Raw genomic sequence first — 13,153 nt, 5'->3', positions numbered from 1 at the left:
ACCTGCTACCGGCAGGCTAGATTAAACGACTCTGAATGGGATACGGCATTAACATAACGCACTCTAACACGGTGTACTCCGGGCTATGATTCCCTTTCCGCCGTTTTATTCCCTTATTCTAAGCTATTCCGACTATCTCATTATTTCACACTTTTACGAGCCCGTGTCAAGGAATGGTCGCATCGTCTCTCTTGCATTTGCAGTTTTCCCCTCACTGGGCAGATGTTTGTGCTCACGGGGTCGTGACGTTGAAATAACGATGATTTTAGCTGGCACTCGGGGCGCGAACGGCGTCCGGCAGTTAAAGAGAGCTTGAGGTTTCCCTCACAGGTTTGCACAGGTTGGACACACATATTCCGCACTGACAGCGGAGTGGAGCGCTGCGTGAGGATGGATTGGGTTCGTAATGTAATTAGTTATTCACAAGCGCGCGTTCTCTGTCACTCTTTCTCACTTTGGACTTAAACCCCACCAACAACAACACCACCCCCAAAAAACCCAACAGTATTTATGTTAAACGTCGCATTTTCAAATGAATCACTTTGATTTTCTGACTTTATGCCCGCGCACCCCTTTTGTGAATCATTCATTGACAGATTAAACATGAGTTCTGTTGTTGTGTTTTTCTCTCCACTTTAACCCGTCCAGAATTTACCATTTGGGTTCAAGCAAACCTAAAGACGTAGGAGAAGGAGGGTGGAAGATGTAGAAGGAGATGGAGAAACAGTCCGTCTAACCCTGGGTGAGTGAGTGAGTGAGTGAGAGACAGAGCAGGGGCGGACGAGCTGAAGAGAGAGAGAGAGAGACTGGGCGCGCATGTCCAGTTCTTCCATGCAGGCTGTTCTCCCTGCTCGCCAATCATTCTACGAGTTTCCCCTCACTCTTTCTCTCTCCCTGTGTTCACATGTGCACCGGACCCACAGCTTTCTCCTGAGCGGACACTGCAGGGAAAGAACCGACCGAAACCACCATGGAATAGGAATACGACCCGGGAAACGGGGGAAAATAAAACCTCTCTTATCTTCTTCTCTCTTTTTTCCCCGTCTCTTTTTTTCTAGCGCCTTTTTCTGTCTTTTCGCATCTTCCCCATCTCCCTCGATGTCTCTCAACAGTTTCTGAAGGGATTGAATTAAAGAAAAATGAGGATTATAATTTTTTCTTGGCACTTTCTCGGGGTGTATTCCGCCCTTTGGGGGCTGGCGACAGGGGCTTTCCCCAGCTCAGTGCAGATAGGTGAGTTGGAGGATTACTGATTTTACGCACGGACACTCAGATCTGACACACTACGCGGAATTTTGGTGGATTTTTAGCGGACAGCAGTCACCATGAAAAAAAGGTGCACCAGGACCCAGCAAACCATAAGATTCTGTAAAACACGAGAAATTCACTTAAGAATGAAGGAACAGAAGAACATATAACTATAGGAGCATTCCCTCTGTGGTGCATCTTTTCTTACTTTTATTATTATTTTTCTAATCCAAGATATTTTAGTGCTGGTTTGGTTGTGACTCATATGGTTTATAAATGTACACAAACGCTTTCACTCTGTCTGTCCTTCTAATGTATTTGCGTGTATTTTAAACGCTGTTCGGGGCTCATGAATGTTTCAGCGAGCTTTGTTCCCTTCTAGTCTTCTTCAGTGTTTAGACACTGCAGTATTCTCTCTCTCTCTCTCTCTCTCTCTCTCTCACACACACACACACACACACACACACACTCTTTCTCTCTCTCTCTCTCTGTCTGCCCTTTTCCAGTTACCCCGTGTCAGTGCGGGATGAGCCTGTATTTCAAGCCATCTAATAGATCTGAGATGAAGTTAACTGCATCTGAATCATGGGTTTACTCATATGAACCACCACACATGCTCAGAATCTCTTCCTCCCCTTCTTTGCTTCACGCACAAACATACACACATCCAGCCAGGCATGTGTGTGATAATGAATACACTGCATCACTCCTTGTGGGGGGCAGCTGGGAGGTCCTATAATGAGATTCGCCTCCTTGACTCTGTCTCTCTACAGCTGCCAATAAACTTAATGCGCTAAATATTTCCTGTTTTTTATACACATAGGTACACGCATATACACATACAAACATTTGCACTGATATTCAAGGATGGATGTGCACACATACACTGTCCACATACAGTTAGAGTAATGCACACCTGGTGTATTCTGCGCATTTGAGTAGTTACAAATGTCAAGCACGCATCTAAACATTCAACAACACATGCTCACAGTGAACATGCTTGCACACGTCTACATGCTGTATGAAGCATGCACGATCATGCTAAAGCACACACATGCAGTCTTTTCTTCCCTCCTTCTGGCCAGCCTCCATAAAACACTCCAATATACATACATGATCATCCACTTGGCTCTCGGGCTTACTTGAGAAGTCATTTGCATATCTCTGCATTGCACACAAGTGTAATGCCATTGGATGCACAGACAATTTCTGTTCACATACGTGTGTTTGAAAAAGAGAGTGTGAGACAAAGAAGGATAAAGATGTGAATGTGTAGAAAAAATATTTGACAAACTACTGCAATGACGTCCTCATCTAGTTTCAGTACGTGTTAAGTGTGTGTGTGTGTTCTCTCAGAGGATATTTTACCCTAAAACTAAAATATATTTTCATTTTTGAACAAGCCACTTGGAATTTCTAATCATAAGCCGTACAACAATTCAGTTTTGGATGAAATTGTAATGTTTGCACAAAATTATTTCTTGTGAAATTTGCGCAGTTCCCACACATGCTCCAGCTGTAAGGTCTCTGTGTATGTGTACAGACGTGTGTCTTGATATTTGGAGATGGTTACTGATGATTTGTCTGGGCTTTGTAGAAGAAACACTAGAAATCAGAGTGAAGCTGATGTATTAAAGGGACACATGCAGCCACATGGATAAGTGACATGTTATGTAGTGATAATTGCTTTGTTCAATATGCTCTGCCTCCCAACTCCTCCCCTGTCATCCCTTTCTCAACCCCTCTTCTCCTCTCTCTCTCTCTCGCAAAGCAATGTCAAGGCTTCACAGTCTGCTCGTGTAATCCAATTCAGTTGACTTGAGCCTGACTCGGTTGAAACTAATTCACGTTGGTTTTCCTCAAGTCGTAATGTTAGGCAGAATTAATTTATGTGATTATCTTAACGTCAATGTCAATCTTTATTTCAATAGAACAAAGCAACAAGGATGACCTAGTGCTTTACAAAACAAACAAGATAAAATCTTAGCTCAGTAAAATAAGCACAACAAAACAAAACATAAAAACAAATAAATACAATTAAATGTGACTAAAAACAAACCAAAAAAGACACCACAACATAAAAAAGACACTAATGGGACTCAAGAGTAACAGGAAGTCCAACTGAACTGGAATTAAACGCCAAAATAGAAAAAGGGAGTTTTAAGATGGGATTTAAAAGACTGTATAGACTGCAGTACAAATATCAAGTGGCAGATTTTTCCACTAGAGGCTGCAACTGCAAAAGCCCGATCCCCTCTATGCTTAAATTAAGACCTCGGCTGCACTAAGAGCATCAGGAAAGATGATCTCAGTGCTCTTTTTGGGGTTATATAAGTTGAGCAGCTTGGTTAAACAGCTGTGTGCTATACCATTTAAAATTTGAGGAAATTTAAATAAAATGTTCAAATCAATCCAAAAAACGGACAGGTAGCCATGTGTAAACCTGTTAAAACTCCAATGATACGCTCATGCCTTCTAATACCTGTTAAACTGCAAGATTTGCAAGATAAATTGCAAGATCCTGATCCTGAGCACTTATAGCTAAACAACAAACCGCCTGGACTTATAGATGCCCTACAAGGGACTACTTGCCAGTAAGCGCTACAGGTGTGTTTTTTAGTTATGACACTAAATAAATGATTTATCCAAGTACTTGCTAAGTATTTTAAAGATACAAGAAAGTGACTGACTGCGAGTACAATTTTAATATGTATCTAACACAAGACATGACTGTTAACAGCACTGACTGCTCGATAGCTCTAAAAGCTCCTTTAGGTTGTGGCTTAATTTTATTGTCTCCTGACTGCCGAGTACATTTGTGATTGACGTTTAAAACAGTTTACAACACAACATCCCAGATGGTTCAGTCAAACAGACCACTTCGCTCACTGGTTTTCTCTCTTCTTTGGTGGTTGGAGGTTCATTGCTGCCATCCATCCATTGGAGTGAATCAGGTGAAAAATCCAGTTTTTTCAGAGTTTTAGCTGATATAATTTTGCTATGTTATGTTATCTTAACATAGCTTAGGCTGCTGATGTGTAGTTTACAAGGGGTTATTCTTTGCATATCAGGTGATGTGAAAAAAAAACCCTAAACATTTTCACGTCACTCTTTGCAGTCCTGTGAAAAACTAAGTACACCCTTAATGTTTCCACAGGAATTAGGAAGGTAAGTAGATGCCAGATGCTGCCAGATATTTGATCACCTCATCACGAGCAAGTTAAGCACCTCTAGAAAAAGAGACCTTTTGCCAGTTTACAATTTTGAAGCATTCGGGTATTAATTGGCAAAATACCACAAAGAATGGACCTCCCAGCGAATTTGCACCATGGTTAGACTGCGTAATGGAAAAGGTCATGAAAAGATTGAATAAGTATGTCCTGGATGGGTTTTCTGGAGAAAGCCTCTTCAAAATAGAACATGACAGCATTGCTTAGGTTTGCAAAGCTGAACCTGAACAAATGACAAGACTTTTTGAACAATGAGCTTGTTTTTCAGCCACAGTGGTCCTTAAATTCTGCTGTACACCAAAGTGTTCTAGAGTCAAATGGGAGGTCATCTGTTCGACAGCTAAACCTTAGCCAATATTGAGTCATGCAGCCGGACGATGACTATCCCAAGCATAGCAACAGAACGGCTGAAAAAGAAAAGACTCAAGCTGTTAGAAGGACACAGTCAAATTTCAGCGCTCACACTGACTGAAATGCTGAGATGAACCTTAACAGAACTGTGCATGACCAAACCTCAAACCTCAATGAATTTCAGTAACGCAAAGAAGAGTTGGCCAAAATATCTCTATCGTGATGTGAGAGACTGATGAAGTTACATTAAAGTTATTTTTGAAGTGAAGTTTTTGCTTCTAAAGGTGCTGAATCATGGGGTGTACTTAGTTTTTCACTAGACTGCAGTGAAAGACTTTTCATGTCTCCCTACGCTCCTCTTTTTAGTGGGTGGGTCACTCTCAGAACTTTTCAAACATTGTCTCACCCACTTATTTAATTCATATTTTGTTCCTTTTAAGTCTCACTGAAGGAAAATACCTAGCATATCTATAACATTTTTGATCTCTTCTGTTGATTTTAGAAGTTACTGGTGTTATATTACAGGTAGCATATTTTTTCAAGGTTAAAGAACAGAATCTTTTCCATTGAGAATGCATGGAAAAGATTACATGACCTTTAACAGCTTTTTTCCCCGTTTTTTTCTTTCCTTTGTAGTACAGGTAGTAACCCATCAGTCCCATCTATCTCTCTAGTTCTTTTCCTACATATCTGTATAAGTTTTATCTTCTTGTTAATTTGGCCTTTTTTCCTGTTTTATGCAATACAGCTACCTTTTCTGTTTCTTCCTACCTCTTCTTCTCATTCTCTTTCACTGAACTGCATGAGGGGAAGCTCTCATTTAAAAAAAAAAACAATGACTTTTAACACTTGCTCTCTGTTACTCTGTGTTTTTTCATGGCATATCCTCCTCCTTTATTTGGCTGACCCTTTTTGATCTGTTTTCTTTTAAGTCCTCTCAGACTCATTATCTCTTTGATGGCTTTCCCGACAGCTTAGTCGTTTCTCTTTTCTTCTCCTTTTCTCTCCATCTCTCTGTCTTTCTCAGATTTCATCAATGCAGTCTGCAGTGTGAGCCTCCATAAATGTGTTGGTATTCATGTTTGTGCGTGAGACAGAGAGCGAGAATGTGCTAAAAGACAAATTACCTTTTATAACAAAGCTAATGAAGATCTTGGCTATCTCCTCACTTCTCCCCTCCTCTGTTTTTTCTCTGCCCTCCCCATTTATCTTTCGTTCCCCTCATTACTCTTCTACCTGTCACTCTCCGTCTTTCGCGACTTTTCCCACCCGACCCCTCTCCGCCTCACAATAACTCACTTCCTTTCTTTTGAATCATGTTTCTTACCTTCTTGGCCTCTCTTCTTCTCTCTTTGTCCCTCTTTCTAGGTGGATTGTTCATTAGGAATACTGATCAGGAGTATACAGCTTTTCGACTAGCTATCTTCCTTCACAACACCAGCCCTAATGCTACGGAAGCTCCCTTTAACCTGGTTCCACATGTGGACAACATAGAGACTGCCAACAGCTTTGCAGTCACCAATGCATGTAAGTACTTAACTATGTGGCTGGTTAACCAACAAATGCGTACAGTATGCCTCTCTCTCCATGACTATTGCTCCCTTTAGCTAATCTGTCATTACCATTTTAGATAAATATTTGTTTTATTTTCTACCTGAAGTTGTTCAAAGGATCAAACTGTAACCATATTTTAAACGCACAGTATCATATTTTGCTTCGAGCGGTCTTTTTCTTCAAATTGATGTTTTAAAGTGCTGATTTTAGACACTGTACAAGACAATGAAACAGTGATAAATGCTAAAGTCGTTGCTGTGTGGCATTTTGAAGCACTGTCAAGTGGTTAATTCTGTTGGCAGTTGTTACCCAGACTGATTTATTTCATTCTCGTCTATTCACATCATCACTCCCATCTGTAAAAGGATAACATAACCCATCACAAAATATTGCAGGCTGTTACAAGTATAAAATTAGTCTGGGAACTGTTGCAGACAGTGTTTAATATGGGTCCTTTGTGTTCAGAACAGAGGGGAACAGTTGGTGCTTGTGTCCTCTCTGATCTTTTGAAAGATGACAGCTAATCTTTCACCATCCCTGTCTGTTCATGAGGGGATGACATCTAATCCTTCAAAACTCCCTGTCGACCTGGAAGCCTACGAGAGAGATTTTACGATGTTTGCGCTCGCAAGGTAGTGTTAACAAGGCTATATGGGCAGCTGGTTGGCGACATGTCAGAACTGCTGCACATGCTGCAGGTTTCTCTGGGTTTTTCATAGAGGAGCCCCAACTGTGGAATACCGATTTTTGCCACAAGCTATTTTCTTTCCAAGAATTGTAAGTGACAGCATATGGACACAAAATTTAATTCCACTCAATGCAATATAATATTTGCATAATGAAAGCATTTAAGTGACAGTATAAATAAAGTGCTCTGCCATTGGAAAGAGATACCAAAAATGAGCTTTTGAGTTTACCTGACCAATCTTACCTTACCAAACAAAATAAGATGTAACAGATTTATTTAAAAAAAATCCCATGTCAGGTACTTACATCATTTTACAGTATGTTTAAAACTTCACTAGATTACAGGACATCCACCCTTTTCTCTTTTCCACTCAGCTCCATTATTTTTTTCTTAACTGCTTTGATCCTTTGCTCATACCGAGGCTGCTGGCTTGAGGCTCTAAGCTCTGGATAGCGTTAGCTTTAACACATTTTTCTTTGTTGGCTATTTTTATTTATTCATTTATTTTACATATTTGCACATCTACATGTGTAAGATCATCAAACACATTTTAATATTACACAAAATTAAACAAAATAAAATGATAACTGGTTGCGCCACCCTTGGCAACAATGACTGCAATCAAGTGTTTATGATAAATGGTAATGAGTCTTTCACATCGCTGTGGAGGAAATCTTTACAGAGAAATTCAGCCACTGATGATAACCTCTGTATTAGGTTTGGATTTAAGAAACTGGATTTAAGTCTGGACTTTGACTAGGCTACTTCAAAACCTTAATTTTCTTTGTGAGTCACTCAGAGGAGGACTTACCTTTCAGATCATTGTTGTACTGCATAACCCAAGTCTTCTTGAGGTGGTTCCATTCATGGTTCCATCAATTACGACAAGTCGTCCACTTCCTGAAGCAGCAAAGCAGCCTCAGAACATCACACTACCACCACCATGCTTGGCTTTTGTTATGATGCTCTTTTCATGAAATGCTGTTTTGTTTTTTGCCAGTAGCAGGATGCAAATCTTCCAGAAAGTTCAAGTTTTGTCACATCAGGTCAAAAGTCAGTATTAAAGTATGGTCATCTTTGAAATCGCCAAGAGAAGAATAGTAAACTGATATTTCAGTAATGGCCATTTACCACCTTAGACTGTTTTTTAACCCAATTTTTCACCCATTCTTGATTGCTATCAAATGTGTTTTCCACTTAAAACCTTTAACACATTTCAGCAGCAATCAAGACTGGGTTGAATTTATACTAATCAACTAATGTTGTTTCCCACAAAGTTCAGAACTGTTTGTTATAACTGTTTCTTTAGTCTGATTTGTGTCACATCGCCAGTTTGACCAAAAGTTTAGGGAATGTTAGATCAATGTGATCCTTGTTCTTGTTTTCAACTCATATGACTGAGAGATGTCCTTGTGGATGTCCTTGTGTATTTTGTATGATAGTCATTTAGTTATTTGTTTTCTAGAAGCCCCAGTTTAAGTCAGTTGTGTAAGTAAGTCTAAGACTAAGTAAGTCTTTGTGATTGTATGTTTGAGTGCAGTGTCTTTTATGCCAGTGTTTGAGAGGGGATAAAGCTTCACTGATACTCTCGGTGAGCTGAATCTAGACATTGGGTGAGTTTGATAAAGCAGAAAAGTGAAAGCTTTAAGTAGAAAGAATTTATTTATCATTTATCCAACTGTTCGCAAAATATGTGTTTTTCCTCTCAAGGGCATCATCATATCATGTTCCCTCGTTAACTCAGTTCTAAAGTCCATCCATCCTATTTTAGGGAAATTCTCAAGAGACTGTGTTGCACCGTTTTACCTCCTTATCTCATTAAGCTTTAACAAATCGACCACCAGGGTTATTAACTAGGTGCTGTGTACGAAATCAATACAGTATTTTATAACAATGCACCGCTTGTCTTCACAATATTATATCAATTTGTTTTCCAGGAACAAATAAATGCTTCAGAATCTGAAATGTTTAAAGCATCACCTGACAATAGTTTTATGTTTGTTACGTGAGTAAAATGAATTTTGAGATTCTATACCCTCCCCCCAAGAGGGAATTGCTAAAATTTAACTGAAGTCAAATTCTAGTTATATTTAATCATAAATCAAAAGTGTACAATGTAATTTCCAAGTTTGTTTCTACACACTGCACCACAGAGCCACATAAATCAATAGATTAGTTAATACAGCTACCGTCACTGGAAAATTGATAGTCTACAACCTCCCACCCTTAGATTCCTTCACACACTGCATCTGTTCCAGTCCATTGTTAAGCTGAGCGAGTGAGTGGGATGGTGCACAATGAATAAACATCAGGTTGCTTTCTTATAAAGTAAGAAAGGAGTATGAAGGTGCAAACAATCAGCCTGACTGACTTAGAAATGTGACCATCAGAAACCCTGTTGTGCCATAAAAAAGTGGAGATTTGGGACTAAATATTTCAATGTAAGCACTACATTTTTTCCCAATGAAGAGATATAGAGATATAGATAGTTAATGTATGTTAAATTATATTCTCAGAGAGGTGGATAATTTTTTTCTCAGACATCTCACAGAGTGTCTAGTGTCTTTCTGTGTTTGCATGTTCTCCCTGTGCCTACATTGGTTCTCTCTGAGTACTTGTCACACCTCTGCTATCCAAAGGCTAAAGAAGCATTCACTCTTAATCGAAAATATCAAATTCCTTGTGATAACTGAAAATTCAGGGAATCTCCAAAATCATTCGGTTTCGGTCTTTGGATTCTGTTGATGCAGTTCAGGGGAATTCACATTCATGAACCATCATCAAGAAGCCACACTTTTGTGCTGACTGACCCGTTTCTTCCTTGCTCTTAACACAACCGCTCAAGTTTATTTTCAGTGAATCATATGTGTACCGTTCTCTTACAAGTGTGCAAACAAACACACACATACACGCACAGGTGTTGGCAAGAGGAGGCTCTTCTATGCAAACCATGGGCTCTTCCCCTCTCTCTCTTGCTCTCTCCACAGACTACGTGTAACAAGCAGAGCCACTTCTTCCTCTCTGCACCTTTTTTCTCTCTCTCTCACTTTCTTTCTTTCACTTTTGTTCCATCCCTCCCTCTCACCTTCGCCGGTTTCCACTTCTCCCTCTTTTCCCTCCTTGTCTTTCCATCTCCTCAGACTCTTCCTCTTCATTGTGTTTTACTGCGCTTATCCTCTGCACAGGCGTGGCGAATGGATCTCTAAATTAATCCTTGACTCTTGCTCCGGGTGGTGAGCAACACTCCGAATTTGAATAGGGAATACTGCCTCTGACCTTGGCTAGTTCCTCTCTATTCTAGCATTCAGAAAGTGTGAATGGATCATGAAAATCCTCGGTCCCCATCGCGTCTCCTGGTCACCCAGGAGTACAAACCATTTTCTCATAGCAGTGTCACACATCCGTATATCCTCGTCTGCCATCAATCTTTGTATTTCTGTCTATATCAGCACATATATCTGTGTAGGATGTGACTCTGTGTCTTACTTTGTTAAAGCTGTGTGTATTGATGTTTGTATTAATGTGTCCCACTAGAGAACCACACTACTCCACTGGGCGAAGAGCTCCATCTCTTTTCAAGGGTTTGATCACGCTAATCCATGTGCTTGATTTGTGTACGTGTGCGTCTACAAACCTTTGCACCACTAAGGTGCGTGATAGCGTGTGTGCTGTGAAAAACAAAACAATCCACTGAGACAGAGTGCGATGAAGATAGTCAGAAAGTGATAAGGTGCATTAGAGGCAGAGACGGAAGAAATTGAGAGGAAACGATTTGTAATAATAGGTGATTATGCTTTGTTTGTGGCATCAAAGCTTAAAAACATAATGATGAGTGTTTGGGTGTAAGTGAGATTCTATTCTATTCTATTGCTTTCTATTCTATTCATTACTGCACAGCTGTAAAGATGATTAGGCGGGATGTGCGGTTCTGTGTGGTGTGGTTGGATGATTATCGCTGCGATGCATGACCTCATTTGCCACCTAAAGTTAATATAGATTGTCCCTATAGTCAGTTATTCACAAATCAATAACTGACTGCCACAGATTGCGTTTACATGCTGGCTGCACATGATTATCTCTGCAGCCCGCCTGAGTCAAACTGTTGGAGTCAGGCTCTCCTTGATGTGTCCGTCTTGTTTTGTTCCTAAATTAATCAGCTCAGAGATGTGGTGGCAATTAGTCTTCTCAATTAAGAGTTTTCCACCTATGCATCACACAAAAAAAACCCCAGCCTTCACACATCTAATAAGTATATGGACACAGACTCGCATATAGATAATGATAAAATATGATAAACTGCTTACACTTCACATTTGTTCAATCTTAGCTCTGTTGCTAGTTGTGCTTCCCACTTTTAGAATAAATGACACAGTGTAACAAATCATTGCTGATACACTGAACTTATTGGGTGTTTGCATCACCGTGGATATGGATAACCAGCAGTGAGCAGTGAAAAGCAAAACAGTAGACCTACGGATGGGTAACAAATGAAAGTAAAAACCCAACATGAAGGGCCTCAGTCAGATGGAAGCTTCAAAGTGCAGTGACATTGGTTCACTGAGCTTCTGGACCTTTGATGGAGTGATAAAACACCAATCTTCCAAAGTATGTTGTCTTATTTTGAATTTTGATGATGTGGTGGAGTGGGCTTATTAGACATAAGTCAATAGAAAACTCTCAGCTTTTCAGCTGGTTCGACATTGGGTGACTGTGAAAGCTGTAGCACATGATTTAGATCATCTTTATACTCATCAAACTGTTCAGTGACCCTTTGTACCTTATCAGCTTGAGCACTCCTGCTCTAGAATAGACAATTCCCATCGAATGTGTCGAATGTGACCCATCCCCATAGGGGTGTGAGTGGATCTAGATTTGGCTGGTGTGGGCAGTATGGTCTGGATTTTTACTGCTTGTTTGGTACAAGATGTTATTTTCTGATTGTCAAAGATTTTCCCTGAAAAAAAAAAAGTGTTGAAAAAAGAGTTTTGCCTTTTCAGTACTAGATTTCTTGCAAAACCTTCTCTGTTGCAAACCTTCTGCTCGGCACAGTTCCTGCTCTGTATGAATAAATAAACAGAAATACCGCAGTTGTAGATTACAGAAGTCTTCCACTTAAAAAAACACGATGTTGCCTGCATGTAACTTTTTTGCAGGGGGAATATTTCATGTCAAAGTAAATGACAGAATATGATGCTACGAATGCAAATCTGTCATAGAAATGTACAGGTGAACGGGCAACAGCAAGTGACGGGTAACTTTAAAATGATTGCGAGTGTGCCAGGGTTCCAGTTAGCTCAGGTTGGTTGATATCATTCCTCTCAACATCTCTTAGCGCTGCTGTTTTTCAGGGGCTTGTTTCCAACGTGTTTCTTTAAAGATGCCAAGTGGAAACAAGCCCGATCCTTTCTTATTGACAAGAAAATGACTGATACGCTGCACCGATTTAGGTAGTGATTGAAATGGTGTTGATGCACGGACGACAATGAGCTCTGTGTGTGCACACATATCGCCACACGCTTCAAAAGAGTTCATCAGTGTTTAAATTTTCTCTGCATATCCAGGCTTGGAGCTTTGATTAAATAGATTCCTGGAACAGATGGCTACAACTCAACACCACCCACTCTCACACACACATAAATACAAATTTTTACACAGTCTTCTTGACACACATTGATTTTTCCAACCTTTCCACTCGTATACAGCATTACTCTGTGCCTTTACCTCACTCACTTCCTTCATTAAAAGGCTCTGTCATCTTGTAGATGATTTGAGTGGCTCAGTAATGGCACTGTACCATCTTTTTTATTTGTGATGTTTTGCATGGTTATATGTCTTCATAATGACCACACTGGAGGAAGTACACTGAAATTATATCTAAAACGCCCTGGAAAAGCAAGGAGATTGAATTTGCAACAAACCTACATTTATTCATGTTACTTGTCTTGAATTATCCTAATTGTGCTGATATTCCACATCCCCAAAATACCAGGAAAAATGCTTTTTCCTGGTATCCAGACACATTGCCTAGTTTATTGCTAATATTGTGGTACGTTAATTCTATTTAAACATCACAGGAAGCATC

At 40.0% G+C, this 13,153-nt stretch overlaps 1 protein-coding gene across 6 annotated transcripts in view; it reads left to right on the top strand.

Annotated features, from left to right (window-relative positions):
* Window positions 1-788: 788 nt before the first annotated feature.
* gria4a (glutamate receptor, ionotropic, AMPA 4a) overlaps window positions 789-13,153 on the top strand; it is a 113,755-nt gene continuing 101,390 nt past the window's right edge. For 3 of the 6 annotated variants that reach the window (XM_084951590.1, XM_084951593.1, XM_084951592.1), the window contains exons 1-2: window positions 789-1,233; window positions 6,198-6,356. In XM_084951590.1, the coding sequence (XP_084807716.1) occupies window positions 1,140-1,233; window positions 6,198-6,356 (253 nt within the window). In that variant the 5' untranslated portion in view covers window positions 789-1,139. The remainder of the gene's footprint in view (window positions 1,234-6,197; window positions 6,357-13,153) is intronic. The other 3 variants (XM_084951589.1, XM_084951587.1, XM_084951591.1) reach the window with 2 other exon arrangements.

This window comes from Perissodus microlepis, chromosome 14 (genome assembly GCF_051167445.1).
Source record: "Perissodus microlepis isolate ML-2025 ecotype Zambia chromosome 14, ASM5116744v1, whole genome shotgun sequence".
NCBI lineage: Eukaryota > Metazoa > Chordata > Actinopteri > Cichliformes > Cichlidae > Perissodus > Perissodus microlepis.
The sequence above is the reverse complement of the archived record's forward strand: the minus strand, read 5'-3'. Positions and strand labels throughout refer to the sequence as shown.